This window comes from Acanthisitta chloris, unplaced genomic scaffold, assembly GCF_000695815.1.
Source record: "Acanthisitta chloris isolate BGI_N310 unplaced genomic scaffold, ASM69581v1 scaffold8738, whole genome shotgun sequence".
Taxonomy (NCBI): domain Eukaryota; kingdom Metazoa; phylum Chordata; class Aves; order Passeriformes; family Acanthisittidae; genus Acanthisitta; species Acanthisitta chloris.
In genome coordinates, this window is record NW_008685311.1 from 6,369 (window position 1) to 26,517 (window position 20,149).

At 38.9% G+C, this 20,149-nt stretch overlaps 1 protein-coding gene across 1 annotated transcript in view; it reads left to right on the forward strand.

Moving 5' to 3' along the window:
• TSNAX (translin-associated factor X) overlaps nucleotides 1-18,789 on the forward strand; it is a 23,269-nt gene extending 4,480 nt beyond the window's left edge. Inside the window, exons 3-5 of the mRNA XM_009079704.1 lie at nucleotides 718-848; nucleotides 16,213-16,340; nucleotides 17,989-18,789. Of these exons, the coding sequence (XP_009077952.1) occupies nucleotides 718-848; nucleotides 16,213-16,340; nucleotides 17,989-18,363 (634 nt within the window). The 3' untranslated portion in view covers nucleotides 18,364-18,789. The remainder of the gene's footprint in view (nucleotides 1-717; nucleotides 849-16,212; nucleotides 16,341-17,988) is intronic.
• The last annotated feature ends 1,360 nt before the right edge of the window (nucleotides 18,790-20,149 follow it).

Consider the following 20,149-nt stretch of genomic DNA (forward strand, 5'->3'; position numbering starts at 1 on the left):
GTGCTGCATTCTGTATTTTCTTCTCCTTTGCTTTTTGCAGTTATTGTGGCTTTAATTTCAGTAAACCTCACTGTTTGCTTTTAAATGTTTACTTGAGACCAGTCTGTAGTTCCTTAAACAGACTGCAAAGTAATATACCATATAGATTATTTGAGAGTGGGGGAGGGGGAAGCTTAAAGGAAATTAGATAACCCAAACTTTAAATGCCAAATACATATTGTGGTTGTGAATCAGATATTTCAGCTGTTCCTGAACAGCACAGTCCATAACTACTTCCTTAAAAAAATCACATGTGGAGTAGATCATGTATTGTATTTTGCAATACTGTCAAGTATTGCAAAATAGTTTTGTTTTTCTTTTAAGAGTTTGAAGGACTTGTGTAAGCACTGCTAGTTTTCAGGAATATTTTTGAAGCCTTTGCACGTGTTTCTCATTTTTCTTACTTAAGCAGTAATTACAGTTCTGGCCTGGAATTAGCATCATGCTACCAGAGCTCTTTTTGGCTGGTTGATTATTTTTGTGTTAAGAATCTACAGAATTTCGGAACCTGCAATAGGTATCAATGAAAGCTAAACTGTTTCTCATTCTGGTATCAGCTTTGCTTTTTCTTGAAGCCACTAAAAATGTATTGATTAGTAAAAGAAAATGTGCAGTGTTTTTTAACTCTTTGCTTATGTTCTGAAAACTGCTCATTCAGTTTCTGTTTTATGGTTGCAGTGCTCCCAATGGGGAAGAAATTCTAAATGAATCTGAAGTCAAGCTGGATGCTGTCCGATGGAAGATAAAGCAGGTTGCACAAGAACTGATTGGAGAAGACATGTATCAGTTCCACAGAGCTATATCTCCAGGTAAATTATTTTCAAATAGGGGAAGTGTGCTATTTTGAACTAAGCTCAGTTTCTCTTTAGGTAGCAGTGGCTTCTCTTCATTCTGCAGGTTGGAATTTGTTACATTTCTGCAGTTATAAATCAGGACTCAGATTAATCTTTGTTATTAGCGAAGTTAGCTCTGGTATCAGAGAGGCTATTGTCCTACAGTCTTCTTATCAGTGTAGTTAAAGGAAGATTTAAATAGGAGACTGCAACTGGAAAAGTTTGGACCCTGGCATAAACTGAGTTTCTAATGAATGTCTGTCTGATCTTTAACCGAGAGGAGTATGTGTAATACAATCATTTACCCCACCTGAAGGGTTATAATTTCTGGGAGTAGAGTGGGAGCAACTGTCTTGTGAAATCATCCCATTTTTAGTTGATAAAGTTCATCAATTAAAATCTTTTATTTCTTTCTAAGGACTCAGTGTGCTTCTGCCTCTGTGTTAGAAGCATTAAATCAGTTTGTATGTTTCAGTCGCACCTTTTTCTGCTCCTGTCTATAAACAGCAGTCTTTACTAACATTCTTGAGATATTAAGTTCCCTGTGCTTTCATGACTTGCTGTCAAATTGCATTTCTTTGCTAAATCTTTGCTGATAATCTGAATCTTACCTAAAATTTTTATGCCTTATTTGTGGCAACACATGTGAAATATGTAACTGCTTCTTTGACATCTTGGTTATGGCATAAAAGTGTCTCGTGCTCATCAATCCTGTTTTAAACATATTTGGAATCGTGTATATATTGCCCTGTTTAGGCAAGGCTTCTTCAGCTGAGGAAAGCTAAAGATTTGCCCTGAATTATTTAATTGTTTTAGAAAGTACATGAAATTGATTTGATAAACCAACAACAAATACATGTATGTACTCTAGGAGACAAACAGTGCACAGGTGAACTTATACTCATGTCTTATACAGACTTAAGTCTGGCAAGAGTGAGACAGCTCTCGAGTGAAAGCTCTGTTTAGCAATTTGGAACCAGAAGGAGCTTGCCCTGATAGCCTTCAATGTCTAATTAATTCCACAGTCCTCTTACCTGTGGTGCACTGGGTTGTTCAAATTAAATATAAGTAGTTTTTCTTAAAGAACCACTGAATCTGTATGCATCCTGCTGTGATTTTATAGCTTAGTACCGCAGTGAGACAATGAAAAGAAGGAGAGAATTCAAAATGCTGTCACTACAGATGATCTCAAACTGTGAGCAAGACTAGTCCAAGTGTATTGTCAGTATCTTGACATGCTGAAAATTGGGTTTGATTTTCATTTTAAGTACAGCTTATAAAAGCTGAGAATCCTTGCTTTTGATTTTATGAACAAAAGGTTTTGAAAGCTTCACTGAGACTTGTAAACTTTGTCTGAATAACCCCTTAAGTCTGCAGGCCTGTGTGAGTCATGTCATGCTATCTATGTTTGAGGTGTGCTACCTCCTGAATCTTTGTGAGACTGCATGTTGCAAACTGTCAGCCATGTGAGCAAAATTCTTACAGGGTAACCAGTTACCTGCACCAGCTGAGTCACACAAATTGTCTGTCTTTTTTCATATGTGGGTTTGTGTGGGAAAATTCCAGGATTTTGGTTTTACTGAGGGGGCAGCTTGCCTGGAATTAGCTTGCATTCATCTCAGATGTGACAGAATACACCTGCATAGCAGACGTGGTAACTTACTGTGTGATAACTTCTGCCTCTACCTGTGCTCTTACAGACTCATAGAATTTTAGGGATTGAAATGGACCTTACACATCATCTAGTCCCAACCCCCTCAATGCTTCATCCAACCTGGCTTTGAACATTGCCAGGGTTGGGGCACCTACTACCTCCCTGGGCAACCTGTGCCAGTGTCTCACCACTCTCACAGGAAAAAAACTTTTTCCTCATATCTTGCCTAAACTTCCCCTCCTTCAATTTGAATCCATTACCCCTTGTCCTACCACTGCAGTTCCTGTCAAAGAGTCCCTCTCCCTAGTTTTCTGCTTCCAGATTCTCTCCTCTGGGTAAAAAAAAAAAAAAAAAAAGTACAAGTTTTGTTCCTTAAAAATACACATTTTCAAACATCAAAAGTTAGATTTCTTTTTTTATATGAAAGATATGTAAACTTCAGCTAGCCATAGCAACCCAAAAATAAAGAAATTAAGGAAAAAGATTTATATTCAGGTTTCCTTTGTGTATTTGCTAAATACTCATACATGGTCAGCTACACTGATTCTCCTGCATAATCTCTTTCTGACTTGCATAAAGGTACTTGTTAATACCAGAATGGACCTGAATAAACTCTTTAGAGAATTGGAAATACACTATAAGAAACAATTCAACATTTTTAAAACTTTTTGTCCAGTGTTGTAAATCTCAGCCTCTTAAAATGACTAAGATGTATGTGTCCATTGTAGAGCAGGATGAGTTACTATCGAGGAGGCTAATCGTAGAAGTAGTTAGTAGAGGAAGTTAGAGGCCTACTGCATGTCTGATTACTTAGTGCTTCTACAGCTACACAGCTTTTAGAGTGGAATAGACAGATTCAGATAGAAGGGACCTACAATCATCATCCAGTTCAACTGCCTGACCAGTCCAGGGCTGACCACAATTTAAAGCATGTTGTTAAGGGCATTGTCCAAATGCTTGTTTTAAACACTGACAGGCTGGGACATTGACCACTTCTCTAGCAAGCCTGTTCCTGTGTTTGATCACCCTCTTGGTAAAGAAATGCCCCTGGTGAATGCAGTTTATATCCATTCCCACACATCCTATCACTGAATTACCAGGGAGAGGAGATCAGCACCTCCTTCTTCACTTCCTCTTCTCAGGTGGCTGTAGAGAGCAGTGAGGTTGCCCTTCAGCCTTGTCCTCTCCAAACTAGACAAATCCAAAGTCTTAACTGTTCCTCATAGGATGTTGCTTCCAACCATTTCACCAGCTTTATTACCCTCCTTTGGATGCATTCAAGGACTTCCACATTCTTCTTAGATTGTGACACCCAGAACTGCTCAGTTACATATGCAGTAGCACTTCCCTAACAGTTATGTGGGACTTGGAGTGAGATTATCATAGAATTAAAGAATTTTCCTACTGCAGTTTTAAGAAAACTTAAGAGAATGAATCTTATTGACCTCTCTTTGTAAAAAGAAACGAAGGCAAAAAGATATTAATATGCTGAATGATGAAAGGGAGGAGAAGTAGACTCTGCTATCTTTCCAGCAGTCAGGTGTGCAGTTTCTCAAACAGATATCTGAACTTTGCAGGTTTTTGGACAGAACGAAAAGATAGAACTACATAATCCCCCATTGCATTTCTGGAGTTAGAACTGGAAATGGCTGTACTTTTACTTTTTTACACTCTTCAGGTGATGTAAGTAGCAAGTCTGTGTACTTTACCAGTTGCATAATACTGCTTGGCCATGAGATCTTCCTGTTGTTTCTGCAGTTAGGTAGTCTGTGCCTCCTTAAGATGACTGTTTATAAAATCCAGCTGAAATAAGTTGCCTTCATTCTATTTCTGTAGGTCATCCACAGTGTCTACTTAAATTCTAGCTCTTCTACATATACTCCTCTGTGCTGGAAGCTTGTGCCAGCTGGTGCCCATGGTGCATGTTTTATCAGGGCATGTGTTGGAATATATGCATGTGCCTCTGAGAAGACAGGGGATGCTTTTAGGCATTGTTAAAATTAACTCATGTGTGTAACAAAAATGAAATGCCAACCTTTAGCCAGAACTTTACTCTTACCTTGTTCATTAAATCCTCTGCTGTCCAGTTAGTCATTGGGATGGCAAAACCAGGCATATGCAGGTTTAAAGACCTGTAGATCTCAGTTGTGCTGAAGCTAGGATTGAGAGGTGTCAGAGATGTGAAGATGCTCCATGTCAGGATTATGAAGCTGACATAGAAAACCTAGAAACATGAAGAATGGGGAGAGTTAGATGAAAAGCAGCTGTGAGAGGGAATGCTTTATTCCCCTGCCCCACACTGTTTAAGAAGGACCGTAATTGGGAAGGAAACAGTGGTAAGAGTTAAAAATGTTGCTTTTAGTTTTGGTTTTGAGTCTAGTGTTATTTAATTTTTGCTTTGCTTTTTTTTTTTGTTTTTTTTTGTTTTGTTTTGTTTTGTTTTTTTTCTGTTTTTTTTTGTTTTAGTGGGAAAAGTTTGCCAGCTTTTTTTGAAAATAAATGTTGCTAACAAAAGTGCTAGATCTTTTGCCTTTATATATTTCTTAGAGCTGTAATTCTTGACCTTGCGTTCACCTAGTTTTCAATTCTGATTTTGTATTTTAAAGAAATTCTGGAGAACTAGTTAAAAAGCTCTTTATGAACCAAAACATTGCCATTAAACTGCTTTTTTCTTCAAAAAAGAATAAAGAAACGCCTATGTCCCATATCTCAAAAGCAGCATGTCTAATTAACCTCAAACTTCCTAAAAATATTCTCCTTTGTCTTGAAACCAAACATGAAACATCCTCCTGTTCCCCACCCTGCCTCTCACAGAAAGAGTAAAAGGGTTCAAAACTGGGCTTAGCATGGAAACCGTCGTAGCAGCCTTAATCGGGGAATCATGACTGTCTGCATAATAAAGCTGCCTAATACATATTTTATTCAGTATAATAACTGTTAGCCTATAAATAGAAGAGGCTATGAGTATAATGCTTGGGAATATTGTTTGCCACTTGTAATTGTTAAATGCTTTTTTTGGGGTTACTCCAAGCAGTTGTTCTTTTGACTTGAAGATAAAACAATTCTGGCAGAGCACTAAAGGAGTTTCATGCTTTCCCTCATTAAGAATAGTGCTAATGGCACGCAGGACGTTTCCCCAAAGGACACTTGCATGAGCTCAAACACTGAGTATAGCACTAATTGAACAACAACAAAAACTGATGACTGTTTTCTACACGTTTCTTAACAGTACAGATTGTCCCAGGGGATGATTAAACAAGCAAACAAAGAGATACTGAAATAATGAAGTCTTTTTTTAATGCAAAGCTCTTCATTTGTTATGGTAGAATGTTCTGCTTTGTTGATATTTTTAAAGCTTTACTATTTGTAATATAGAATTCCTGGTCCTTTGCCCCACTTTACAGTGTATACCTTATATATCCTGTGAGGAAATGTGTACTCTTTCTTTAAAATTGTTGAGAGGCACTGTGCAAGGAAAGGACTGACAAAAGTTGTATGAATTTATGAAAGAAATTTTTCAATATTATTTTATTTATATGTGTGTTTATTTGAACATTTACATATATATTTAACTCTCAAATACTAAGGGAAATATATCCATGGTATACAGAAAAGATTTGTATGAGACTTAAGAAAGATGCAACATGTGTAGGATCCTGTGCTTGGGTTGCAACAACCCCATACAGTGCTACAGGCTGGGGGCAGTGTCTGGAAAGCTGACTGGCACAAAAGAACCTGGGGGTGCTGGTTGACAGTGACTGGACATGAGCCAGCAGAGTGTCCACGTGGCCAAGAAGGCCAATGGCATCCTGGCTTGTGTCAGCAACAGTGTGACCAGCAGGACCAGGGCAGTGATCATCCTCCTGTACTCAGCACTGGTGAGGTTGCCCCTCAAGTACTCTGTTCAGTTCTGGGCCCCTCACTACAGGAAGGACATTGAAGTGCTGGAGCACATCCAGAGAAGGACAACAGAGCTGGTGACTGGAGCACAAGTCTTACCAGGAGCAGCTGAGGGAACTGGGGGTGTTTAGCTTGGAGAAGAGGAGGCTCACTCTCTACAGTACAGTGAAAGGAGGTTGTAGCAGGTGGGGGTCAGTCACTTCTCCCAGGCAGCAGGCAATAGGACAAAGGGAAGTGGCCTCAAGTCACGTCAGGAGAGATTTAAATTGGATATTAGGAAAAAATTTCTTCACAGGAAGGTTTGTCCAGCATTGGAACAGACTGTCCAGGGAAGTGCTGGTGTCATTATCCCTGGAGGTATTTAAAAGACATGTAGATGTGGTGCTTAGGGACATGGTTTACTGATGGACTTGGCAGTGCTGGGTTAGGAGTTGGGCAGCTCAATGATCCTAACAGTCCTTTCCAACCTAAATGATTCTATGATTCTACATTAGGATTTATGGAATTATTCTAAGCATGTTCTAAATGTATTCTGTATAAATGCAAAACTTGTGTAATCCAGAGGGAAAATTGAGGATTGCTCGATGGGTTGACATTGTGTGGGATTGAATGGAGTAATTTTTTAACATGATTTTCTTAAATGAAACCTCCAGCTATTTGAAGGCTTCTTCATTTATTTTGCCCCTTAAGAAAAAATACGGAATGAGGAGCCCATAATTCTTCTGGGTCTTCTTAAGTAGTGTGGCATCGAGTGATGAGAGTAGGTGCAACTAGAGCAGTGTTGGCTGACCTTTGTTTGCTGTGTGCCTGTGCTAGCAGCAGTAGTGAGTGGAGTGGTGTGCACAGAGAAGCTCATTAGCTCTTCATCATGTCTGCACTTGCTCGCAATAGGATTAGATGACGAGGCTGTAAAATGTCAGCACCTTGTCAAAACTATTGCTCTGTGACTGCTTCTGCTGATGATGATGCAGGAAATTCTGTGTAAAAGTTCAGCACTGACGCAGTATAACACATAATTTATCTTGTGCAGGCACTATTTGTGCTCTGAGAGTGATATAATGGAGCTTATTTCTGTCTCCTGCCTTGTGCCATTTAGAGTCACTTTAGGTGTGTAAGCATATTGCAACAAGCTGCATTGCTGGATTGGACAAAGCCAGTGAAGTCTGTGTGGCTGAAAAGGAAATACTTTAATTGCACTAGAAGGTCATTTTTTAATGGCAGTATGTAGGACCACCAGCCATGATGCTGTAAGAAACACTGTGGAGATGAGTGAGGTCTGTCCAAGCAGGACAGATTTAGATTAAGGGTGTTTTTTTTGTATTGTATGAAGGATTTGAATTAGAATGCAAACTAAAGGAACTATGCACATAATGATTTCTGTGTTACCCGACTTTTCTTGTTCTTAGCTTTTAAACTCAAAATATGGAAATAACATCTCATACTCAAGCTGTGCTAGCTACCTTTGTATTTGTAACTGTACATGTATTTCTGAAATAATATCAAGGTACATTAATATCAAGGATATAACATTAATTAACTGTTCTGCTCATCAGGAACAGTGGAAGTAGGACATTGGTTTTCTTCTTGAGAATTATCAAAACTGTAATAAAAATAGGTGGTGTATTTAATCATAGGTTGACGATACAAAGGAAAAGCTTTTTATTGCTTGAGGAAGGTATCATGAATTGCAAGTGTCTCACCCAGGACAAGATCTGAATACACCTAAAACTTGAAAGGAAAGCTATCCATGAAGGAAGCAATCAGGTTTCTGCAAGATGGTGGGAAAACATAATAACACAGGAACAGGATGTAACTGAAGAATTAATCTCTTTGCTGTTGTAGGTGAGAGGTAAAATGCCGAAAATGGAAACAAAGTTTCCTGATTATACTGGAAAAATGATCAGAACTTGCAGGGAATAAGCTTATGTTTATGAGATACAATTTTGCTAATTTCTTTCTTTCTGTTTTGTTACTTTCTCTGTTTGGCTGAACTCACATCTCTGGCTCTGTCAAGCTTGGTCAAACCTATTTTCTTCACCCTTCAAGTTGCTTATTTGAAATTTGATACCTTCAGCTTGTTGCATTTTACTACCCTTTCATTATTTTTGGTTCATGCCTTTTTTCTAGATTCTTCCAGGGAAAGGGAAAGGTCAGCAACTGCAAAGCCTCTCATTTTGTATTTTCTGCTGCAGGTTTTGTATGTTCATGCACAAAGACTTAAAACAAACCTGGCAAAATGAATGGAAATTGAGACATGACCAAACAAGGCTTGCACTATGGGAGAACTGATTATCAGCTGATCTTTGAATGAGATGCAAATTCAGCAAAAAGGCAGCATAATAAGAGAAGCTATATACAGTCTTTTAAAGATGCTTGCTGTGGGTCAGGGCAAAGATTGTCCTTTCTTAGTTCTAACTTAAGCTCTAACTGTCCTAAAGTGCTGCTGTCCTATTATGGCAAATAGTGCAGTTATTCGCGTGACAATCTGAAATCAGTGGCATTGTTTGTCTTTGAATTTACCTTCTTAGCTAGCAAATGGTGGAGGGAAGCTATATACAGTCTTTTAAAGATGCTTGCTGTGGGTCAGGGCAAAGATTGTCCTTTCTTAGTTCTAACTTAAGCTCTAACTGTCCTAAAGTGCTGCTGTCCTATTATGGCAAATAGTGCAGTTATTCGCGTGACAATCTGAAATCAGTGGCATTGTTTGTCTTTGAATTTACCTTCTTAGCTAGCAAATGGTGGAGGCCTTGTGCTCTGTCTTGGGAATTTTTTTCAGTCCTGCAGCTGTTGACATTAGTCATTCACAGACCAGATCTCTTCAGCTTTTACAGGAACCAAGTGCAGGTGGAACATGAGAGAAGTTCAAGGAAAATCTAGGAAGCCTTTTCGTTTGTTTATTTAAATTCACACAGGAGAATGTGTCATAGAGGAACTCCATTCCAAGAAACATCTAGTATAGCACATTGTGATTGGGTTTTTGTTTGCTGTCACGTGGTGAGAAACGGGTTGGCGAGAGGTGATGTACCTTTATGCCATCTCACCAGTCTGTGTTTATGAGGATAAATGACCACCACTGGTACTTGTGATGTGCTTGTGAGTTGGGTCTGTTGCTTGGAAACAACATCATCTTAAGGAGAACTTTCACTGTGGTTTGCACTGAAGAAGCTGTGTTGTGTTAGGTGCTCTTCCTCCTTTGATCATTGAGTATCCTGGCTGAGTCAGAGCTTCCTCTCTTTGCTGTCTTGAACACTTGCCCTCAAGGCTGTTAGTAGTGTAAAATCTGCCGTCTAACTGAATGTCTTTTAAAACTCTTTATTAATTATCAAGGCAACTGGAGGTAGTCAGAGAGGTCAGGAAGACTACTTGTCACAGGAATAGTTTGTAGCTTTTTGGTTATCTTTTAAGAACTTGTGTAGAACATTGGCAGCTCTTCAGAATTACTGTGTTTAGTGGGGTATAAAAACAAAATCCCAAACTTCAGAATAAGAACCTCGATTCCAAAAGTAACCATGGTACAACCCTCAGGTCTTCAAGCAGAAGCAAAATAAAAGTTTTTGAATTTCTTGCCCACAATTAGTCACCTGCAAAAGCACCCTACCATTTGTCTTATGAACACGTTTCTAATAACAACAGCAAATAGGCTTGATTAAACTGTTCTGTGCAATGAGTGATTAAAATATTCTTTGCAGTTCTCTGAAGGCTTTTTGTTCCTGTTTTGGGAAATAATTTAACTCTTGCAGGCACCTGTCCCTGTTTAATAGGGAAGCTGTATTTGTTTCTGTAGTTGTTGGGAAAACAGACTAATCTTGGTATTACCTTTTCATAGAATCTTAGAATTTTAGGGGTTGGAATGGACCTTACAGATCATCTAGTCCCAACTGCCTGCCATGGGCAGGGACACCTCCCACTAGACCAGGTAGCTCAAGGCCTTAAAGTTGATGTGTATTCAACTTTAAACAAAGTGTAAACAATAGTAACACTTCAATATATGAAGTGTTACATCACTTCAACACATAGGTAGAAGAGAACAGAACTTTTTGGTGCTCACAGATGTGTGTAGTACCAATTGACAAATCCACAGAGCATTCAGGGCTTAATACAAGAAATTGGCATGAACTTAGTTATTGATATAATAGTAAACTTAGCTATTGAATCATTACTCAGTGAATAGAAGAAGATTTTTTTTCAGATTTGTAGGCTTGTATGGACACTTGTATTTGTTTGGTAGTACTGTTTTATAAAATCCATCCCTGAGAGGAATTCTCTTTTAAGCCATTTTCTCAACAGGATGTTGAGAACATGCCCGTCTCTGAGGAGAGCTGGCTTTATGCTCTTTCAGTGTACTGTTATAAAATTAACCTTTGACTTCACGCTCACAATCAACAAAGCAGTTTGATTGTTTCACAGCCTCAGTTTTAGTTTAATTATTTAGGCTTTTATCACTTTTGTCCAGAAAGAGACCTGTGAATTTAAGGCATCGTTGTCAAGTATGCAGAGAACTTAAAAGGAATAGACTGAGGTGTGAATTGTCGGTTCCATCTCAGTACACTAGATTTAATTTTCATATTAATACTTTTAAATTTGTTATGTGTACTTGTTTCAACTGATGATGTACCTGATTAATTATTTGCTTACTTCACTAGTTCTTTAAGTCTGCCATCCTCCCCATATTCTGCAGAGCTCAGTAATAAGGACTCTCCACTTTAACTTCAGATTTTTTCTGTTTGGGATTGCCACAAGGATATGACCCTTTTTTTTTTTCTGGGTTATGGGGCATTATGTGGATTTTGGTGTTGGTCTTTTTTGTTGTTGTTGCCTTCTTTTTTGGGGGGAAAGGGGGAGCAGAGGGGATGTTTGTTTCTGTGTTTGCTTTTTTTTTTTTAATGAGAGTGTAACTTGCCAACCTAAACATGATGATAAGATAAAGCTGTGGCTGTGCTGTTTTGATTTTATAATGAATTAACAAGTGGGTAGTTTCACATGACTTGCCCTGTAAATAATGTGCCTCACCCTTCTTACAGTGATCCTGGAAGAAACTTGCTCTGTATATCTTCTTACCATCTTTCTAGTGGCTACTGTTGGCCTGTGGCTCCTGCTGCAAGGTTTAGGGGAGGAGCTGGGTAAGAGAGCACAGGTTGTCATCTGCTTGTATCCTAACCATCAGCAGACTCTGCTCTGTAAACAAAAAGACAGAGAGAAAGAGGAGAGAGGAGGAGAAAGGAAATGAGTTTGAGAAGAAATAGGGAGAGAAGCAGCGTATTCAGGAAGATGTCAGGTGGCATTGACTGACATTGCTAACCTTAAGAACTGAGAGGCATGAAATCCACTTTAACACATTTTTAAACTGTTGAACAGATACTTAAAGGAAGAAATGAAGTAAACAAAATTTTAGGAGGGAACTTTCACCTCTTATTTGATCTGTTGTTCTGGGTTAAAATTTCTGTGCATGCATGCACGTACATCTCGAGTGGAATTAGATTCTGTTTACCCTAACATGACTCCTGAAAATAAGTGATTTCTGTTTTAAATAGAACTATCTTTTCCTATGCTTTCATTTGACTCTTGGATTGAGTGCTCCAATGACCTGTTGTTTTTGTAAGGTTTTTTATAAGAAACCTGATTTCTTGCTAAGTTTCTTTAAAGAAACTGCTTTTTCTTTGTTCTCAGAGTTTGCATTTGTAGGGAGGGAAAAATGTCTTGGCAATCAGCTGATACAGCTGGGAAAAAAGTGTTTAAACTTTCAGGCAGAAAAATCTCCTTTATAGATATCTGGTCAGAAGATTTCTCAGTGTAACTTTCTAGATCTTATGTAGAAAATAAGTTTTCAAAATATAGAAGGAAGCTGTTATACTGGGTCACTGTCACTTGTCTAGTACAAGCTATTTACATAGAATTAATGTAATCAAATATCAAAATACTTAAGCAGTTTGTTACCTTACATCTGTAGTTTCAAGAAGTGCTAGTAGAAATAATACAGGGCTTTTAATAGGGATTTTTGATCTGCGTACTAAAAAAGAAAGCAAAAACTTAAAAGGTAGTCTTACAAACTATTCCATTACTGGCAGCTCAGTCCATAAATAAGCCAATTTTGGAATAAATCCAAAACAAGAGCATCAGGGGAAAGGTATTGTTGGATGGTGTAGTGAAATGGGATGGAGTTTTTCACCTTGGGAATTATTTGCTGAAAATAGCGGATGTCCTACCATTAAGCTAAAGCATAATAAGTTTAAACATCCTTCTACCTGCACATGGAAATACCTTATTTCAAGGTCTTGGGTCATTGAAATGTTTGTAGCAAGTTCTGGAAGAAGGACTTAAAAAAAACAAAAAAAAAAAGTCACATATTAATATCTTTTGCAAAGTAGTTGTTACCAGTCTGTTTGTAATGGTAATTTTAAGTGAAGTTTTCTGAGGCTTACTCTTAAGTAGTGGGAGAGAGATTCCCTAATTGCGAAAGGTGACAGTAAAGGGCAAACCAGACTGTGTGCAATTTTTACATGGTGGTTTTAAATAAAAAAAGGGAGGAGAAGACTGGGACATGTCAGCTAGGGTGGGACGGCAGGAGGAAGCAAAAATATGTGTGTCTATGTACTTATAAATATGTCCATTTAAAAAAAAACAACAACATACAAATAAATGAGCAGAGGAGCCAAACACTTATGATGGAAAAGGACAAAGCATGTGTGGAGAAGCAGTAAAGTGGAGTGAGCTGAAAGTAGGAGTTACGATTGATTGAGAAAAGTGTTTACCAAAAAGTTTGAGAGCAGATTTGATCTCTCTGAGAACTGTGGAAAATGCCAAGTCGATTCTTCACGTGTGATAGTCTTCTCCGCAGATAGCAGAGATTCTCACAGATGTTGTCATGTTGAGTGCTGCTGTGTCTGGTAGCTTACAGCTTCTCCACAGAAAAAGCCAAAATGTCGTAATGGATTACTGGTCGTGTTACCTCAGAGGATAAGTCAGGGAAAGAATGAGTGATGAAATCTATCTCTCTGCAACTTCCAAAGTTATCTTAGAAGATCCCAAGTAGCTTTTATCTAGTATTCTTCTATTACTTGTGCCCAGAATGCTTTACCTGAATTCAGTTGATTAAATTATGGTGCTTAATTGGCCTTGCAGCTCCCTGTTTGTGTTCTGGTTTGTGAAGAGCAGTGCTGAGTGTGATTTTTGTTGCTGCGTGTTTATTCTGCTTTTCCCACTGCTGCTGTAGAGAAGCACAAAGAGTGCAGGCTGAATTACCATTCTGAGTTGCTTCTGCTCAACTACATATTTAAAAGAGAATAAAAGTGCTGGTCACTTATCATGCTTTCGTGATTATAATGTGGAAAGCTGCATACCCTGTGAAGTTACCTCTAGTTTTTCAGGGTATTTCCGCCTTCATCTGTTATTCAAATCTATGTTCTCTTCTTTTTGATTTAGACATTTTCTTTGATCCAGGTGAAGTCTAAATTTGCCTTTTCCTGCATATCTCCTTAGGCTGAGGTCTTGGCCCTGTAGAGGTCAGTTGAGGATATTAAGAGTATTCTAATGGAACCAGGATTCTACTTCTGGTACCCTTGGTTATGTCCTCATTTTCTCACTTTCTCCACTAACAAAACTATTGTCTAATCCTGGCCCTCTTGCAGCATGATACCTCTTAGCTTCTTTTGAAGTGAAATCATCCCCTTAAAATGGCTCAGAATAGCTCTGCTAGAACCATCTCTGTCATGTCACAGTCTGTTCCTTTAATGTCCTCCTTTGGAGCTTTCTCTGTCCATGGGTCAGATAGACACATGCATTGACTTTGTCTTCAGCACTTTTTTTAGCTTAGTACTGCTGTGGCTGTTTGTTCCAGCTTTGTTTCTGCTTCTTTTTCCACCAACAGTGCCAACTTCAGCGTTCTGCTTATGAACTTTTCTCACATGCTTTCCCCAAATCTGCTCTCTGCACATAAGGAAAAGCTGACAACCTGTGAAATCGCTGTCTGAACATTCCAGCTCTTTTTTTAGATCTCACCTTTGCTATAATGCCTACAGAAAATCACCATCTGTTAAGTAGGTAGCAAGAGGTAATTGTGGCAGGTAGCTGCAGATGGCATACAAATCTCATTCAAACTACATTTGTTATCCCAACTTTTATTTCCTTGCCAATACACCAACCTCTTGGTCCTCTTATTGGACATCAGAGCCTTGTCTGGTTGATTTTGTATTTTTTTTTCCTGTCTGGAGTGGTTTGTGACAATAGATGCTTTGTCTTCAACATGAATTTCACCAAACCTGCACGTTGTAAGGAGCCTGCCTGTTCACTAATTCCCACAAAATAGAGAAGTGGGAAATTTAGTTGTAAACAAGTATCTACTGTTGCTAATAAGATGAAAGAAAGGTAACTTTTTTGTAGGTGAGCTGCCTTGCCTTTGATTTACCTGCAGGTTTTTTCTTTGCAGTTTGTCTTGGTGAACTTGTAAAACAGTAATCTACTCTCCATCATACAAATGCCATATTTCAAAAGCTCCATTATCATAGAATCGTTTGGGTTGGAAGGGATCTTTAAAGGTCATCTAATCCAATCCCCCTGCAATGAGCAGAGGCATCTTCAACTAGGTCAGGTTGTTCAGAGCCCCATCCTGCCTGACTTTGAATGTTTCCAGCGATGGGACATCCATCACCTCTCTGGACAACGTGTTCCAGTGCTTCTCCACCCTCATCATAAAAATGATTACCTTGTATCTAGTCTTAATCTACCCTTTTTTAGTTTAAAACCATCACCCCTTGTCCTATCACAACAGATTGTGTTAAAAGGTCTGTCCCCATCTTTCTTCTAAGCCCCATTCAGTTACTGGAAGGCTGCAATCAAGTCTCCCCAGAGCCTTTGCTTCTTCAGGCTGAGCTACCCCAGCTCTCTCAGTCTTTTCCCCATAGAAGAGGTGCTCCAGCCCTCTGACCATCTTGGTGGCCCTCCTCTACACCTGCTCCAGCATGTCTAGGTCTTGTACTGGGAACCCCAGAGCTGAATGCAGTACTCCAAGTGGGGTCTCACCAGAGTGGAGTAGAGGGGCAGAATGATCTCCCTTGACCTGCTGGCTGTGCTGCTTTTGATGCAGCCCAGGCCATGGTTGGCTTTCTGGGCTGCAGTCACACATTGCCAGCTCATGTCCAGCCTCTCATCTACCACCAACCCCAAGTTCTTCTCAGCAGGGCTGCTCTAGAGTTGCTCATCCCCCAGCCTGTATTGATACTGGGATTGCCCTGACCCAGGTGCAGCACCTTGCACTTGGCCTTGCTAAATCTCATGAGATTCCCATGGGCACACTTCTTGAGTTTATCCATGTCCCTCTGGATGGCATCTTGTCCTTCAGGTGTGTCAACCACACCACTCAGCTTGGTGTTACTGGCAGACTTGCTGAGGGTGCACTTTGATTTCACTGTCTATGCCATTGATGCAGATATTAAACAGTACTGGTCCCAGTATGAAACCCTGAGGGACACTATGGGGAGCTGGTGTTTAGTATGTTTCTGAGAGTACCATGATGTTTTATATTGAAATTTTGGAAGGTTCTGAATGAAAAATGCTGTTGGAGTAAAAATTTGAACATGTTTATCTGCTGTGTTCTTGGTCTGAATTTCATACTTAAGAAGTGTGCTATGCTAGATTATGTTTCAATGTTATTTCTGGATTATGTTAGTTTTCACTTTTTGCTAGTAACCTTCAAATAGTCTCACTTAAAAGATTTCTTAAAAAATAAATAATTGTGAACATGGAACATTGCTGGAAAGTTTGAATCATTAGCTCAATTTACTGTTTTTGCAGGACTTCAAGAATATGTTGAGGCTGTCTCATTTCAGTATTTTATCAAAACACGATCTTTGATTAGTGTTGAAGAGATTAACAAACAACTCATATTTACAGCAGAAGACAGAGAAGAAACAACAAACATGGTAAAAGTTTTTCTTTTCTCCAGTGACAAACATCTTTCTGGGATGGAAATGCAATGAGAAGGCTTAGTCACATTTTTGGCATCTGATTAAATAAGGCCAGTGAGTGGAATGGGATTAGATATACGTGTGGGCTTTGACTCACTTGTTCAAAACATGCTTTTTATTCTGACAAGTAGTAAACTAAATCTGTGGGATACAAGTTTACAAATTTCACATCCTTTTTATTCAGAGCAAACTGAACTCCTTCTGGTAGGGAAAAAGATCCAGGACAGTGAAATACTAGCAAACAAGTGTAGAGGAGGGATTTGTAATGCTGGGGACTGCCTGTAAGGCCTGGTGGTGTGTAGTGATGTTGCAGAAATTCAGGAAGACAAATGAATCCAAGGCAGGATGAACTCCATGAATGAAATCTTACTGCTGGTACTGAACTAGTCACAGGAGCCACTATATTCAGCTTCTGTTAAAATGCACTGCATGTGCCTTGGCTTGGTCATTTGTAATTTTCATGGAGTCGATTCCCCTCAGAGGACAGGCTGGTGTCCCTTCATACCTCAGCCCTAATACCATATCTGCTGTTTTCTTGACTTGCCTGTACTATAAGGCATAGGGACAAACTGCTGTCACTGACCACAGTAAACTGGGTGCAGTTTGATTGTTGGTAGGGAGCAACTGGTGGTCTGGTAGTAACCTGCAGAAGTGCACGTGCTGCTGAGGTGCAATGTACAGTAATGCACAGCACTGTTGCTTTAGATGAGTTCCTGAGTCTGCTTCTGTTGAAGAGATTCTGCTGTAAAGCACTTCTTACTCTGTCTTTATTCCCTTGGTAAAATATTTACAAGTAAGCTAGATTTTTAGTTTAGATTAATTTGTTTTTACCACAGGTAAGCTGAGTGTGGTACACTTCAACAAACTGTGAAGTTGTTAACCCCATCATCCACATCTCTGACCAGATTTGTGAATTTGGGTAAATAGCATATTATGGGAACAAGGGAACACAGAGAAACCTTCATTGTCTCCCACATTACCAGTATTTTGACAACAAAAAGTATTGGAAGCTTGGCTGTAGGAGCAAACTTGTTACTTTTTGATGAGTTTTCTTCATGAAGTTTTTTTTTTTAAGCTATTTTAATGAGTTCAGTTGCTATAAAACAGATCTGAGACACCTGTCAGTTTCTTGTAGAAAATATACTTTGAAATTCAAGCTACTATTACAAAATTATATGATTTGCTTTCATAATGCAGATTCTTTTGGATTGCTTTGGTAGCTTTGGACAGACCATTTAGGAAAAAATCTATCAAGCTGAGATCTGTGAGGTGAAAAAAAGTAACAAATGACTGCAAATAAATGTTGATAAAAAGATGTGATAATTCTGTTTGCAAACAGAGATGGTATGTGTATCATGCTTGCTAGAATGGAAATCACAACTCAAGCAGAAACTGATGCTTTTCTTACCCTTTGGTATGCTGGAAGGAGATTAGTATTTCTGAAACCAGACTGTGTGGAACTGCCATTAATTTTAAGTGCAATTTAATTTTCAAGAACGTTTTTAATTTCCAGTTCTGTTAGATAAGTTAGGATATATTTGAACTGTTAGAGAGTGCTTTTTCGTAGTTCTCTGTACTGGATTCTCTTCTGTTCTGTCCCCAGACATCCAATTCCCATGATAAGCAACCACATACTTGGAGCCTGAAGGTAACACCTGTAGATTACCTGCTGGGAGTGGCTGATCTAACTGGAGAGCTGATGAGGCTCTGCATCAGCAGCGTTGGAAATGGTGACATAGACACACCTTTTGAACTGAGCCAGTTCTTGCGTCAGATTTATGATGGGTTTACTTTCATTGGCAACACTGGACCTTATGAAGTATCTAAGAAGCTGTATACTTTGAAACAGAGTCTGGCAAAAGTGGAAAATGCCTGCTACACATTAAAAGTCCGGGGATCTGAAATCCCAAAGCACATGCTGGCTGATGTGTTCTCCACCAAAACAGAATTGATTGACCAAGAGGAAGGTCTTCCTTAAAATAAGGAGGCAGTTGCAACTCAGAAGGGAAGAGGACTTAGAGAAAGCTTTTTAGTTAGGTTGTATGGGGTTTTGACCCTTCTCAAAGTTTTTTAGATAGAGTCATTTTTAGTTTTATCAATGAGAAGACTGCTGTGGTAATTTGTAACCAAAAATACTTTTTATGATGTGCAAAAGAACAAATATTTGACTTTGGCCTCTTGTTATGGAATTTTCTGTATTGCTCCCTTGTATCTTCTTCCAGAATGACCAAAATTTCCACTTCACTCTACTCCAGTCACTATCAGTTGTGTGAGTCACCTCAAACTGTTGTGGTTGTTGGTACCAGTTTTCAGTGAGCACAGCAGTGGAAAAAAATGGTTAGGTGCTCTTGTTTAGCATTATCCCTAGACTTCTGCTGACCCATTTTCTACGCATTTGGGTTCTATCCTCATGTCATACCTACAGCAATTCACCTGTGTGTAAGTTCATCCCTTGACCTGAAACTGAGGTGGTTTCAACAGTGCCATGTAACTTCAGTGTTCTCTGATTATTGCTTTAAAGTATGAAACTGAAGCTAAGTCAATTTTTTGCCAATTGATAATGAAGCTAATTGCACCAGGTAAATACTACTGAGCACCCGTTACTTTGGGGCTCTCGTGACACTGAGCTCTGTTCAGGTTAACACTGGCACTTCACAGATTTGACATGAGCTAGAAAAGGCACAAAAAAACATTTGTGGAATGGATTTGTTTACATTTCTTGTAATACAGTTTAATGCAGAATCTGACACATTTCTGTTTGTAGACAAAAGAAGTTGTCATATAAAGTACATAATTTAGTGTTAGGACAAGCAGTTTTTGACCTGAAGAAATGTGGTGCAGTGTTGGAAATCTGTTCTCCGTTGTTTGTGCTGCCCTGAGGTTCTCCAGTGGGATTGAACTGGTATAAGTGAAAAAGGGCTGACCAAACTTTAAATATATGTTAGCAGGAACTATATCATGTGCCTGTTCCTATGGAAAGGAAATTGCAAACAGAAGTAAGGCAGACATTCTGGCTTCCACATTTATCTTTGAGGTGGGTATGTCAGTGTTGGCAAAAAATCAGGGCTTTCTGCCGGTGTCTGAAGTTATGAAAGTCTGATAATGTACATTATGCTAAAGGAAAACAGATAAAACAACATGATCTTTAGACTCCAGGAAATAGGCCTCCCAACTGCAATTGAAAATACTGCATGTTTTTTATTTCCACTTCCATATGCTGTGATACTGCCAATATTTTTCCCATGAGCATGTCCTGAGTAGCTGGAATCATCTGATATATGGATGGGAATGGGTAAATACATTTCTGTCACATTTTTCCATTGTTTCCACAAAAGCAGTATGTGATGGGTTGACCCAAGGAGTGGCTTTTTTCCCTATTGTTTAATACTATTTTTTACAATAAATTCTGAAAAGTACTCACTGCCTTCATGTTGGTCCTTTCGCCTGTTCGTCCCAGTGGTAAACTATGGTGTGAGTTTCCCACTGTGCAGGACTTGACTTGGAAGTTTCATTCCATTCCTATATTAATACTTCAGTGGGCACTTTCTAATCCTGAATCTCTTTTCCCTTTCACCCTTAACTTTATTCTGTGAAGTCTAAAAACTAGTTAGGATAGAAACTTTATGTGATCCTTTTGAATTAAAGGAATGCAAAGGGTTCAGATGACAAAAAAAGTATATTGCTGGAACAAGTCTGCACCACTACCCACCTTTTTACATTTCTCCTTGTTTTTTTCTCTGCTCTTTCTTTTTTTTCCCCTGATG